The sequence below is a fragment of the Cygnus olor genome, chromosome 1, assembly GCF_009769625.2.
Source record: "Cygnus olor isolate bCygOlo1 chromosome 1, bCygOlo1.pri.v2, whole genome shotgun sequence".
Lineage (NCBI taxonomy): Eukaryota > Metazoa > Chordata > Aves > Anseriformes > Anatidae > Cygnus > Cygnus olor.
Window position 1 is genome coordinate 205,713,529 of NC_049169.1, and position 14,236 is coordinate 205,727,764.

General features: G+C 48.3%; 2 protein-coding genes across 5 annotated transcripts in view; one reads left to right on the plus strand and one right to left on the minus strand.

Moving 5' to 3' along the window:
* Positions 1 to 3,278: 3,278 nt before the first annotated feature.
* AAMDC (adipogenesis associated Mth938 domain containing) lies at positions 3,279 to 14,056 on the minus strand. 4 transcript variants are annotated; one of them, XM_040544473.1, is made up of 4 exons: positions 13,171 to 14,056; positions 8,375 to 8,525; positions 4,590 to 4,685; positions 3,279 to 3,875 (listed from the first exon to the last, which is right to left on the minus strand). In XM_040544473.1, exons 2-4 carry the CDS (start codon positions 8,504 to 8,506, stop codon positions 3,735 to 3,737), a joined length of 369 nt encoding a protein of 122 aa, XP_040400407.1. In that variant the 5' UTR covers positions 8,507 to 8,525; positions 13,171 to 14,056; the 3' UTR covers positions 3,279 to 3,734. The 4 variants fall into 4 exon arrangements, with proteins under 4 accessions (XP_040400407.1, XP_040400406.1, XP_040400408.1 ...); XM_040544472.1 differs by lacking the exon at positions 13,171 to 14,056 and adding an exon at positions 11,769 to 11,852; XM_040544474.1 differs by lacking the exon at positions 13,171 to 14,056 and adding an exon at positions 10,766 to 10,837.
* Positions 11,936 to 14,236, plus strand: part of RSF1 (remodeling and spacing factor 1) — a 61,365-nt gene continuing 59,064 nt past the window's right edge. Inside the window, exon 1 of the mRNA XM_040544469.1 lies at positions 11,936 to 12,287. Coding sequence (XP_040400403.1) covers positions 12,101 to 12,287 — 187 coding nt within the window. The 5' untranslated portion in view covers positions 11,936 to 12,100. The remainder of the gene's footprint in view (positions 12,288 to 14,236) is intronic.

The window sequence follows — 14,236 nt, forward strand, 5'->3', positions numbered from 1 at the left end:
TGTAGGGAATGTGAAAGGAAATTTGGCTAAAATGTAAGCATTCCAAGGTTTCGTTGTAGATTAAATCTAGATGTTGCCTTTTTCCTCCTCCCTCCAGCTTGAGACATTCGGGCTTTTCTGCTCTCAGAAATGTTGGACCTGTGCTTGCTGTGGAGCTCTAGGCGTGTCATCTCAGAAGCACCTCTAGCACCAACGTTCACCGGCTGTCCTTTCGTTTTGGATAGTGTTGGAGTTCCGCACTGCGCTAGCCTAAAAGATAATCGGTCTTAGAATGAAAAGAAAAACGAAGGGCTGCGAAGGTAACTCGCATCATTTGTCTCGGTTGAAGAGGGAGCTCAGGACTTCAGATCACGCGCCCCAGTAAGGAGATTCTGTTCTCTGAGGTGTTAGCAAGTGTAGGCGCATGGTGCTGTTACACAGCTGTAGCAACAGAGAGATTGAGAAATAGTGAAGAGGGGGCAAATAATTTACTAAAATCTAACAGTGTTCAAACCCCTCACCTCCGCCCTGTGCGTTTTGCCTCGTAGTTAAACAAGGGAAGAGGGTCAAGAAGCTGGCAAAGGCTGACCAACCATGTAAGGGTGGTTTGAAAAACGTGTCAGCGTGTTCACCTTTAACTTTTCAGATTTAATTACACACTGTATTCAAGCCTAGTTTTGCGTGCTTTTAATAGGAAATTCATAATCGGGTCACTTAAGAGCCTTGAAATTAATCGGGCTAATTCTTAGGCCTTTGAAACTGAACGCTGCAATTACCAAGTCAGGAACGCTTAAAACAATGCACAGATTTATTCAGAACAAAGTCGATGATTATGAGATGCTAACTCCAACCTGGTGTGGCTTTCATATCTTTGTTTTTATGTGCTTTTAAAAGTAAGCAGGCAGGTACAGTCGCTGCCAGAAGTGCAAAGAAAGACCTCTGAAAGAAGAACGAACAGGGACTACGTTTAAATTGGGACCATACGATATCACCGTGGGTTCCAGCTCATGGACAGGGATTTCCTCTGCATTCCTGTGCTGCTTGCCCAAGTTCTCAGATCTTTGGACAAAGTCAGAGCTAGAAGCGCTGGTTTTATCTTACTTCACTCGCCTGTGCCAGTTTATTCTGAGGAAGTGGAGCCGTAAACGCTGCCCGCTGTCCCTTAAAAATGCTGCTCGTGGCGCGTTCGGTGCGTATCGGAGCTTTTTTACGGCCTGCTCCTCCTCGCTGCCAGCTCGCGCGTGCTGCTCCCCGCAGATAAGGGCCGGGGAGCGAAGGGCTCCGCGGCCGAACAGCTGGGCTGGGAGCTGCTGGCCGCCGGCCCAGCCGCGGCTCCGCTTCAACCAGGGCAGGAGCTGGCTGCCTCCTGCGGGCTCCTCGTCCTGGTGGGAGGCAGAGAGGCCGCACACACGAGACATCCCGCCCTGTAAAGTGCGTTCCCGTCATCGGGGCTGCGAGGCGGAGATGTTAACTAATTATTTATGGCTCTAGCTGAAAGCAGCCGAGAGACCATTTTGAGCTGCGCTTGGATTTCGATGAATCAGTCCCGGCTGTTTACACCACAGCAACTTCAGGCACCCAGAAGGAAATTGGGCTTTCGGTGGCTGGAGCAGCCCAAGCGGAGCAGAGTTTTGTGGGAACAGCTGAGACGGGAGCGGTGACAGGAGGCAGAGCTGCAAGAGACTTGCAGCAGATCATCTCCTTGTCGGCACCGAATTTTTGTGCTGCTGGGAGCAAGACGTAGCAGTTTACCTTTAAAGACAGAAACCCGTTGGCCTGCCCGCCGCAGCACCCTGCTCGAGAGGTGGAATCTCCTGTATCCTGCCGGCTGCCAAACGAAAGGAACAATCAGGAGGCCAAATGAAAGGAACAATTAAGAGGCCGTGGCACAAAGGGGGCAGGGCACACCTCTGTGTCACTTGGCACCGTGCTGCTGCTCCTGCCTGCGGGAAGGACAAAACAAAACCGGGGTGCCCACCGTATTTATCTCAAATACAGGCTCCGGGTCAAGGAGTTCTGTCGAATGTGGCTTCATCCAAAAAATTACTTCGGTGCCATATGAAAATAAAAAACAAGCCAACAAACAAGAGCAGTAGGTGAGAGAGAAAGTGTTTGCCTAACTTCTAGCAGCATAACGGTATTTAATCAACTGGAATCGTCCCCTTTGTAAAAGCCTCTTCCTAATCAAGGCCTTTTTAAGGCCCACAGGATCATGAAATAACACAAATATATCACCGCTCAAGAGGCAGCCCCCTGCTATTAGTTAACATAACGCAAATTACATCTTTTACTCTGTGCAGATCGGTAGGAAGTGGCTCCGCTGGCGTTCCCCTGGGATGACTGCAGCCTTCTGGGTCAGTCGTTCGTCTTCTGCTTCGCACAGCAAAAGTTATTCCGAAAAATGTTACGGCGCTGCAGCGGCTGAAAAGGGGTTCTTGCTGGTTTAGGTAAGATTTTTACCTCAAATGTAGCTACACGAAAATATCGCTGTAATTAGGAGATTGCAAGATAAAACGTACAAGTACTCGCTTTTCCTTCGCTTTTATGCCACGTTGTATTTTATCAGATGAAAGGTTTTAAACGGTTAGGAGCGCAAATAAACAGAAAGAGACCACGGTATTTTGTAAAGGGCTATTCTTGGGTCTTGGGAAAGTCACCCAGTTCTCGTTACCAGACTGAGCTTCTCTGCTGCTCCTTGGATAGCTCCAAGTCCCTCAGAGTTTTATTGTTCTTCTGGCAATGTGCACAGACTTAATCTGCCCAGATGAAGACTAAGTGAGCCTAGTGGAAAAACGTAACCTACAATGGGTAACGTGTAACTGGTAACGTTAATAGAAGCCCACCAAAGAAAAGAAACAGTGGAACAGCAACTAAAAGAACTTTTAATCCTTTCACTGTAACAGTGCTTGTTGTCGTGATGTGCAAATAGGAGACACGATGCTCAGTAAGAACCCTAACTTCCACCCCATGCTTGCTGGCAACACCTGCTGACAGCAATTTAGATTGAATTCCTACAGACCCACTTTTTCTGCTGCAAGCTAGCTCTGAGACAGAGTTTTTGGATCATTTTAAGCAAGTAGGGACTTCTTTAATGCTTGCAAGATCAATATTTCACTGCTCAGTACGCACAATGCTGGTAATGGGAAAATTCTTTAAGGCACAGACTTTACGCTTAGCCCCTGTAGACTACTTTTTTTACTAGGTTCTAAGTAAAATTTAAAAATACAGCTATACAGTCTTCATTCATCACAGCTCTGCGTGACCAATACCCTGACTGAAGTCACCAGCAGGAGGCAGAGTTGTACTGGGGTCACCTCTTTTATTTTTGTTTATTTTATCTTATTCATAAAGTGATCCTCTATCACCACTTGATTGTGCTCATCAGGTATTTTATGACTATGTTGCAGTAGCTAATCATGTAATCCTGGGCCATTTCCTAATAAAAGTATTCACAACTTAATAATTTAGCCCAAAGGTGAAAAGTGACCAGAATACGGTCAGTCTTCAAAAGATTAGGTCAATCTCCAGAACGTATTCAAACAGTTCTGTAATTAAATGAATTCAGTAACAACCCCCCTTTGTGAGCACTCAGTTTGTTTAAATCCTGAGCTCATAAACTCTCCTTGCACTCCAGATTTCCAGCGTACATTAATGCTTTGGCATGTAAATCCCCACTGCTGGCTGTAACCTGACGCAGCCGGGAGGCCTGCCCGTGACTTGGCAGAGGTCAGGGCAGGCTCTGAGCCCGCGGTGCTTCAGCACGTCGAATGGAAGACGCCCCCCACCTTAACACCCCGAGCAGCCAGGGCGTTGTATTCTTCCACAGCCTTCTCTGTTTGCAAGACCACCACCTCAATCCCGTTCTTCTGAAGATAGTCCACGGTAGATGATGGAACCTCAGAAGGTGAAAGGAAAAAGCAAGGATTAGATACTTCCCTCTTCAAGGCTTGAAGAAAAACTGATGACATTTGTTAGCAGATGCAGTAAAGCACTACTGGTAGTAGCCAAACTGATAACGTGCTCAGATACTTCTAAGCTTGAAACCATTTTTTCTCTTTGATAAAGTTACGTGTACGTACACACCTCCCCTCTCTCCTTACCGCAGTTTAAAGTGCAGCCTCTTCTTACAAAAGGGAGTAGAAGTTGAGCTAAAGGTAATTAATGTAAGCAAGGTGTTATTCAGCTCTCCAAAAAGAATTCCTTCTCACGAAGCTCGGCACTTCTGAGCTTTGTGTAGCTAGTTTACCTGCTGCAATGACGCCGCCAGCGCTGGTAATAAGAAGGCCTCATTATCTGAGTCTATACAGCAGGCTCGTAGCCTAGTCTAAGAGCGGGGGACTAATGACATTGTAAAAAATCCTCCTTGTTTAAATTGCTTCTGTAGCAGAACGTAAGCCTTTTTACTGTTTGACATTGACACTAACACAGAGGAGCTCAGATGATGCTTCTTTCGGGAAGAGGGTGACTCCCGGCAGGAGTTCAGTCGTGCTAAGTCAGCATCCTGATTTTTTTTCCCCTCTTGGTAAATCACTGTGGATTTTTTCCCCTAATCAGAAGGGGAGAGAAAACAAAGCCGTCTCGTTTCTGTTTAGCACGGAAGGAAAACCTACCTGCAGAGCCTCGCTCATGCCACGGCCGATCACGACGGTTTGCACACCCTTCTTGACAACTTCTTCAAGGTCAGCCGGCTGCACTCCCGGAGAATGCTGAGCGTCAGAGGAAAAAAATAATAGCCTGAGTACTGACAGCATCAACCAGGAGGGCTTCAGCTACGGGTTCTGAACCTGTTCCTCGATAAGCGGTGTAAAGTACCCCACCAAAATGTAACACAACCCCTGCACGCACGCAGTAGATAACAGTGGTAATTTTAGAAGGTATTTTATATGCAGGTGAAGGATGATGGTTAATCAATCGATGGCAATATTGACAGTCTTTACTAACCAGTTAAAAATGAATGATGCATTATACGTCCCTAAAACATTTATGACTAACAGCATTTTGTAAATATTAAAAGTGAAATCAATAAATTGCAATACGTTGCTTTTTGTTTTCAAGCGAACGAAACCTTTTTCTAATAAAGATTGCAGCGAGCTCAAGTTTACTCGCTTTAATTATAAGAAAGCTCCTCAAATAATTAAAATGATTAAATCCTTTGCCAAAGAGGACTGAAACATATTAGTTAGTGTCATTTCAGGTAGTGGTTTCAATTTCTGCTCTGTTCTTAATTTTGAGAAAGGAATATTTGAAACCCAACTCCTTTTAAAGGAAAAAGAAGAGCAATAAGAGCACGTTGATTGTGTTTTTAAAGAAGTACACTCGCTTACTGCTAGTACCCTTTAAACATACGGATTTGTGCCGTGTAATACACGAAGATAAACCATTATTATATTACACTGCTTCTCCCCCAGTTCCATGGCTCTCTGTACGGCTAAAAGTGAGACGTACGACTTGTGGCTGTACAACCTGTTGGCCACTCCTTGGCGTGCATTATTTTTTTTAACCCACTAATACTTTTCTCCTCTCCCTGCTCCTTTTTTGCAGAGGGTAGGACTCGTAAAGAGGACTGGGACCAGCTCCTCACATGAAGCAGGTAACGCCCTGGTGGACTTCTGGAGAATGTTATTTTTCTGGAGATGCCCATAAATCTTTATCCCCTCTACTTCTTGCTCTTCCCCAAAAGCTCACATTCTTTCAGTGAGTTAAGGTCAAAGAGCCAGCTTCTGTTATTTCGTTTGCGAGCTTTGTTCCATTAGGTTGCGAGCTTTTCTCTTTGACATCCTTGTGTCCTCGCCTGTTTTTTTTCTCTCCTGCCCAGGTTGCCAGCGCTGGTCCTGTAGCCTCCCACAAGGTGTCAGAATTGTTGCCAGCCCTGCCCTGTTCATCATCAACTTGCTGAACGCAGCAAGAACTTTCCAGCGGAAACCAACGCTCCCGAAATTCCAGGTGAGGGAAACCCTCCGTATTAGGGTGCCAGTTCTAGCAGGTGGATTAAATTTATCCCACCACGGAGTATTAGGGTTGGATGGGATCTGGGATTTCAGCAGCAGAGAGAGTTCACCTTTACGGTTGCATTCCCCTTAGGTACATTTACAGTTAAAATCCCCACCTCGAACACACAGGTCGCTTCGTTATGCGGAGCTTTCTCAGGCCAAACCGTTGCGAGTACGTGTTTATGATAAAATAGGTGATGCTTTTCCTTTGGGGGTTTTTAAGGTAGGCTCAAGGCTTGGACAAAAAGAACAGGTATGGTTTACTGCAATTACGTTAATTAGCTTGCTGGGGGAAGGTTTGCTGTCATATGATAAGTACCGCTGAGACATTAATGCCGCGGAACAAAAGGATTTGCTGCGGTTACACAAGACGCCCAGATCAGGGGGCTTCCACCTGCTTTGTAGGAAAACAGTATCATCAGAGGAAATATGTAACGCGGAGGAATAACTGTATCATCGCGGTTAATAACGTGGCAGCAGGAGGGAAGGAGGACGGGCAGCAGCATTTCTTGCCCGTGTTGTTGCCTGGTCTTCTCCGCGGGACCCCTTTTTTCCCACTAGCAGGTGGCACGGACGTGCTGCCAGCCAGGGAGGCTGCCTTTTATCCCCCAGGGTTAAGGTCAGGAGCAACGGTAGTGCTTAGTTACGGGACCTTGCAGAGCCAGTTGTACAATTTTTCCCCGATGAAAGGGTGGCGTGCCAGGCATCGGTTTGAAAGCAGAAGAGGAAAGGAAGGGATTTGTTTCCAACTGGAGCGCGGGGCACGAGGGGCACTGCTTTATTGCTCAGTCTTAGGGAGTAGCTCCCCCTAGCCCCAGGTAAAACACGCTCAAAGCAAGCACGCTGCAGTCTACGACGAGGAAACGTGCAGAAAATGAGTGAATCCTATCGTTTCCAGTGCTAATTGAATAAACTCCTTTACAATCCTTCTAGAGTAGGAGATGCAGTCTATAAAAGGCTCATTTTAGTCCTGTATTTGTTACTTGCCATTCAGTTTTAAAGACCACCCAACTCCCCCGTGGCTGCCGTAGCAGGAGGAGGGATGGGACTGACCTCCAGCAGGAGCTTTAAAAGGATCCTATATAGGAAAACCTAAATAGGTTATTTTTTTCCTGCTTACTGATGACGTAGAAAGGATGCCAGAAAACCTGCCTCTCTGAATAACCCAACTCTTTTTTTCTCCCCTGATTTTCATTTAAAAGACTCGCCTTTCTTGTTTCAACTGCGGGATTCCTCTGAGGACTTTTATGGACTTAAAGCTTTCGTCTGTCACCCGAAGACATCCCCTGGCTGAAGCTTTAAAAGGAAGGCACGTCCTCCTAAATGCTGTAACCCGAAACAAAGCTTTGAAATGGAAGAATGAAATCAAAATGGGATCTGGAAACTATTGGGGAACGTTTCATACTGCATGTGTTCTGCTTCTCCACTCGTGTGTGCACATAAACTGAGAAAGCGTTACTGCGAAAGCTTGGATTTCTCTTGACAAGCAAAAAAGCGACATCCGCTCGCACCCCATGCCCTCCAAACGACAAAAAATTCACTTTTCTTAATCAGGCCACAAATAAAGTACTGTTAAAAGGGCTACATGCACAGCTATGCTTTCCTCTGCAAACCACAAAGGTCTTTGTACAGCAGCACCACCTCTTGCTTTGCGCTGTACGCTCTTTACAGACTGAAATCTGACGGCTTAAGAAATTCTGCTCCCCAGAAGATGACACAGGAAGCTCCAAACCCAAAGTTCTGCCTCTCGGTTGTGTCAAAATGAACACAGCAGCAACCTGGGAGGGCCCACATGGATACAGTGGGGTCGACGACCCAGTGTGTAGGTCTTTTTAGCTTTGTTTCTTGCTTAGAATATGTGGATTATTGGTTTTTTTTAGTCAATACAGCTATCTTAGTGCAAGCCCTATTATAGGGCAAATTATCAACTTAGGTTCCCAATGTAATAGGTATAATGCTGCTTCTGAATTTGAAACACCAATACTACTCCATGTACTTTTATAGGATTCTGATAGCAATTACAGATAAAGTTTGAGGGATACAAAATTGTGCAGGGAACCATTTAGTACACGGCTACAAAGCCAGGTCACTGGTTGGCAGCCTGTGAGCTTTTCGTGGAGAAATCGTTGCAACTGATGCTGTATCTGCATACTTCTCCTCAGAAGTAAGTAGGAGGAACCCCAGGGAAAGGGACATAAACTAACCGCCTGCATTGTTCTCTGCCAAACATGTACGGTCAGTTGCTGAGGATTTCTTTTGACTTCCCATAGATTCTTTTCTATCCTACTCAAGACAACTGTTGTTTATGTGGTCTGAAAAAAGGTTGCTACCAGCCTCTTATGAAAACTGTATTCTTAATCAAGTCCTGTTCAAAACGCAGGATGGAAAGTAAAAGGCAAACTCACGTTCGTCCCCGTTTCTCGCCAGTCCCAGGTCCGACTTCCTCCCGGCCATACTTTGCAGTCCTTGTAGGTCGTGGAGCAGCCCTTCACCTTCATCTGACCCCAAGAAAGGGAAGCGATTTCAGGGGAAGACATCGCTACGCTGAACCGAAGTCTGGAAAAAAGGATATTTAATGCTTACCATCAGGCTAACATATGCAGCACATTAATAAAAAAACAAAATTGTGTCCTTGCCCCAAGGAGCTGGGAAGAAAACTCTGTCACAGGCTCGATCCGTGTGATTTTGTGACAACAGAATTGAACAAAGGACCAACAGATTTGTTGAATTACCCGTCCTCTTGGGGCTCTTGTAGGATTCGGAGCAAATCATTTTATATACTACATCTGTTAAAGTATCAGGTACTCAACTTTTAAAACAATCACCAGGGGTCAGTTCCCTGAGTATCTTTCCAAATCTGTTTGTTAATCTTTTCACTAAACATATAATGAAGCAGATCAAATTTTCCTAAAATATTTGTGGGATGCACTGTTTCTTTGGCCCTCTAAACCACGCCAGTATGTTCACGTTTATTAGTTTGAGATAGTAAATGAGATAAAAACAAACAAGCATGGTGCTGCCTTATTAGCTTTAAGGAAAGGAGAAGACAAATGTTGAACGCGGGCTTTAAACTAATGGACTTTCAGAGACCTAAAGGGCTCGAGCCTTTTTCCCAGAGTCACTCCTCAGAGACACCAAATCTCCCAGTGTAATTTCTCAGGACTGTTAAGAACCCAAATAACATCGTTTTTAATGTCTAACCTCAATCTTTACTGCTTCAGTTTAATGATAAATAAATTTTAGTTCCCTTTGGCCTTCCCCTCGGTCATGCTCTCTAAATCTCCGCTTATTTTCTCATTTTTCCCCGACAGCCAACAACGACAGCCGGGCGTCAGCAGGCAGGGGCGATGCCTTGGGAAGCACCGCTTTGAAAGTTTCCGCCCTCGTCACAGTCCTTCAAGTAACTGCAACCTGATCGCCGCCGTGATTCTGGCACTCGACGGCAAGAGACCAGTCCCAGGGCTGCCTTGGAAATGCTTTAGATTTGCTCGACAGCCAAGATACGCGACTCAGGAGTGACCTTTCTGCTTTCTGCCCTTCCAGTTCAGGGCGAAGAGGATGGTCTGAAGCCTGCACTGCAAAGACAGATGCTGGTTTCTGCAGCAAAAAGAACTCTGCTCCTGGCTGACCCAGAAAACCTCTGGCAGATGCTTCCAGATATCCAAATTATCATCCTTTTCCTTTTTTTGATAATCCAAATTCACCAGGAAAATCGATTGTAGGAACCCTGGTGGTGCTGATTAAGAAAGGAGCCCTCGCAAAACAGAAGTCTTTGGATTACCAAGCTTCCAGCCCTCCTGGCAGCCTCCCTTCCCATCTTGCACATGACCAGACAGGACATGAATCTCAGTGCCCTGCTTCAAACGTCGTGTGAAGTAGAAACAGCCTTACTTTGGATTCAGCACAGGACTGAGGCTGCCAGAACTGCTGCTTCCACAGAAGAACAGGGCAATTATTTCTTTCCTGCTCCTTTGTGAAGCTGGTGGCACATGCACCCTGCCAAAGAGGATGCCAGGCAAGCAGCTACGGGGGAGTGAAATTTGCCTGGATTCATATGCTCTGGATTCTCTCCTCACATACCTACAAAGCAATGGATTGACACACAAAGGGTCATCAGACTGTTATTCCAAAAGTCTGGTGAAGCAAGATTACGGCAGAAGAAATAGCTATCACTAGTCCCAGCGGAGTAAAATCAACCAAAGAGTAAAGGCAGAATCCACTACCCAGAATCTGGCTCCAAAGAATTCAAATAAATTTTCCCTGGGCTAGTTTTGAGTAGAGACTGCAGTGAGGTGAATGGCAGTGAGGTAAATGTACAATAACAAAATTAGGAATATCATTCTCCCAATCAAAATGGTATTTGCAAGGCTGGGTTAATGCAATCGAACAAGCACAAACTGCAAATAGGATGGCGAATGCATGGCTTAGCTCCATAGCGTCCAACTTCCGTCATATCTTCTTCCAACAGCACAAAAATAAGTGGCAGGAACTAAGAGACATAAACTCAAAAGCCATAAATGATGATTAGTGGTCTGAAAGCGTTTCCCATAATACTGCCAGAGAATACCAGAAACGTGAGGTTATTTGAATTAGTGAAGGTATCTTAAATTGAAGTGAATAAGAATGATTTTTTTTTTTTTAACATGGACTTTGGACATTCTTCATACAGGGCACGGTCCAATCACTAATCAGCACGGATTGGGAAAATATTTTCCCGACTAATGAGTTGCTTTTTAATTATTCACTATGATATCCGCTGAAATAGAGTGCAAAGTAAGATCAAATGAACTGTATACCACAAACTGTAAACTGGAGTCCAAACGTGCCAGGGAGGTCCAAGAGACAAGGAGCAGAGATGGCTGAGAAATCTGTAAGCAAAGTTACAGAAAACATAGGAAATAAAGGAAGCAGAAAAGCTTAAGAGGCAAAATACCAACTTATGCAAGGAGATCGGGCTGAAAGAAAAAAAATGAATTAACGATTAGGATGGTGGAGGAAAAAATAACTGATTAACCTAAAGAAACTTAACATAGAAGTATAGCTGGGCAAGCAGGTGGATTTAGAAACTGGCAATGTTGCTGTCTTCTGTGAAGTTAAACATTTCTGCAAAGTAGCACCTGTCAGAAACAGCTGGAATAAAAAAGGGGACCGAGATAAACACTGTATTGAGAGCTTGCTAAAGGAAATGTTTCATAAAAGCGAAGACATGCCTTGAGGTCAAGGAGGGCAAAAGAGCAAATCAAGGTATCAAAATAAGTATCAAAGTATCAAAATGAGTAAGTAAGGTATCAAAAGGTGATGTAGTCCTCCAAAACTAACAGTGAGCAAGATAAGTAGGTAAAAAGTAAGAAACTCCCTTGCATCAAAGCAACTTCACGAGGGGTACAGCAGGTACAAAAGCAGGCGAAGACTTAAAAACCGACAGCAGAAGCGCAAGGGGGAAGGATATGCGAGGTTTAAGAAGTGGGTCAGTCAGGGACTGAGGTAAAGTTGAAAAAAAAAAAAAAACAGAAAAAAAAAAAACCATATATTTTGCTGAGGAGCCGCAGGACGGCGCGCAAGGGGAGGTGAGAGCGGGCGGCCAGCTTGTGACAGGAGGGAAGGCAGGGTGCAAGGACACGAGAGAAGCAAGGCTCAAAGCTGCCGGGGGCCAGGCTGGCACCTGGAAATTTATTCCTATTTCTCCACAGCCCCCGACCCCCCAGCCCACCTCAGCGCTCCCCTCCCGCCCGTTCCCGCCTCTTCCCCTCACGGCCGGGGCGGCCGTTAACGGCCGGCACGCGCCCGCAACTCACTCACCGCGCGCGACCCCCGCCCGGCAGGAGCAACGAACCCCTCCCTCCCATTGGCCAGCGCCGCCTGCCGGCACCTCACCTCCACCCTTCCATTGGCCGACCCGCCCGTCCGTCCCCACCCCTGTCCCCGCCCCCTCTATAAATACCCCCGCCCCGCCTTGTTTTCATTCCCGTGCCGCACGCGGCGGCGAGGAGCCGCCCGGCGACGCTCTCTCCCCCCCCCCGCCCCCCCCTCCCCCGCCGCGGTGCACTGTGGGATCGTGGCGGCGCGCGGCTCGGCAGCGCCCCCTCCCTCCCCGCCCCCTCCCCTGCTCCTTCTCCATCCCCGGCCCCAAGATGGCGGCGGCGGCTCCTCCGCCTCCATCGCCGCCTCCCCCTCCCGCCGCCGGCCCGGGCTGCCCGGGTTCCTGGCCTAACTTCGCCGTCGTCTGCTCTTTCCTCGAACGCTACGGGGCTCTGCTGGACCTCCCCGAGCTGCCTTTCCCCGAGCTGGAGCGCGTCCTGCAGGAGCCCGGCGAGCAGGGTGAGCGCCCCCCCCCACCCCCCCCGCTCCCCTCAGCCTTCTCCCCCCTCTCCGTTTTCCTTTCCTTCCCTCCGCCGGCTCTGAGGAGGGACGGGGGGCCGATGGGGGGGGAGGTTTGTGAGGGGTTTTGAAGTGGGGGGGAACCGGGGCTGGTCCCCCCCCGCCTCCTCCCAGCCCCGGGGGTGGAGCGCGCTGAGGGAGAGGAGGGGCCTGGGATTCCCGGCGTGAAGCCCCGGGGGGGCAGCCAGCCTCCTGCTGTGGCCTTTCCCCTTTCCCCCCTCTCCTCAACGTGGCCTTTTCGGGGTGAGCACTTGGTTGGGGAGGGGGGAAGATTCCTCCTTTCCCCCCCCAATAGAAGGTGGGGGCTCCCCCTCCTCTCCCCCCCCCCAGTATCGGCTGTGACCCCCCCCACACCCCCTCCTTCAGCACCACTGGGTTTGACTCGTGCAGGGAGATCAGCTTAAATAACTTATTTTTTTTTTTGATCAGCCTAACACTGGCAGCGGGTCTTCTCCTGTCCTTAGCTGGGGGGTTGCTTCAGTGCCCCCCACCCCCCCCCCACCCGTCAGTGTGTGTGTCCCTTTCTACTTCTCCCCTAAAAGAAGAATAGTGGGGGGGACACCCAAGGCAATGCCCTCAGCCTCTTTATCTTCCCCCCTCCTTTCTCCCCTGCCTATGTGGGGCGAGGAATGGGGAAGAAGGAGGGGGGGCACTAGAAGAGCCCTGAGCCCTCCCCAGTGCTGCTATTGTAGGAAATCTCCTCCCCACACACACAGCCAGCCATTGTGCTTGCTCTCCATCCCTCTCCCCTCCTCCCTTCTCTCCCAGCTGGGCAGGGGGCTAAAAGCTTGGCCCTTCTCGCCCCCCTCCGGCCCCCCACCACCTGAGCTGGGCGAGGCTGAGGGTGGCTCGGCCACTCCGCCGTTTCCTTGCCAGCTGCTCCTCCTCTCCTCTCCTCTCCTCTCCTTTTCCTCTCCTCTCCCTTCAGCAGCAGCAGCAGCGAAGGTTTGCTTGCCAGACTCTCCAATTCCTGTGCGATGGCTGTGGGAGGGCCCCGGGCAGCGGAGCAGCCAGGGGGAGGGCTGCGAGGAGGCGGCAGCAGCAGCCGGGGATCCAGAGGGGAAGGTGCTTGTTGCTCTCGGTCTCTGTCTCGATTATTGCTTTGGTTGTTGCCTCTGCACTCTTGCCACATAGGGAGACCGCCGGGCTCACGGCGCATGCTCGCCAGGCCCCATAGAAACTTCCTGCTGCTGGAGAATCCCAGCCCAGGGCTGTTTTTGCTCCCGAAAACCCTCCTTCCTCCCCTTTTTTCCCCCTCCAAATCGACTCCCTCCTCATCAAACCCACCCCGCGGCGTAGGGATTTGGGGGTGAAATCGGCGTGGGGGTGCTTCCTCGCCTCAAGGAAGCCGTCCTTCGCAGGGCGCACGCGTCCTGCCTGAGTTCTCGCCAGCTGAAATGTAATGAGAAAAGCCTCGCGTGCCGCCTCCTCCGGCTCCTAATTCACGTGCAAAGGAAAAGCGAGCCCCACTAACTCCTAAAAGCTGGGCTACCTGCCTGGAATATCTATCAGTTCCCCCCCCACCACGTTCCTGTACCTGGGATGTTACGTAAAAGGATTCGTTTGCCAAAGTCCTGTTGTGTCAAAGTTGTGCAAAACTTCTGAATAAAAGCCGCCGCTGCGCTGAAGTTTGAATTTGTGATGAAAACACCCCTTTTGAAGTAATGTCTGTAAAGAAAACTAACGCTTTTACCGTGTGACAAAATGTAAACGAGCATGTAAGAGTGATTTTTTTTTTGTGTGTGTGTGGACTGCAGAATAAATTAAAATTCAAGGCTGAGCTAGTGACCTGTGTTTTTAAGTATACGCATTTGATTAAAATCTGAATTTTCTGTTAACTTTAATTGCGGGGGGTGGATATCAACAGGACGACAACTACAGCACAACTC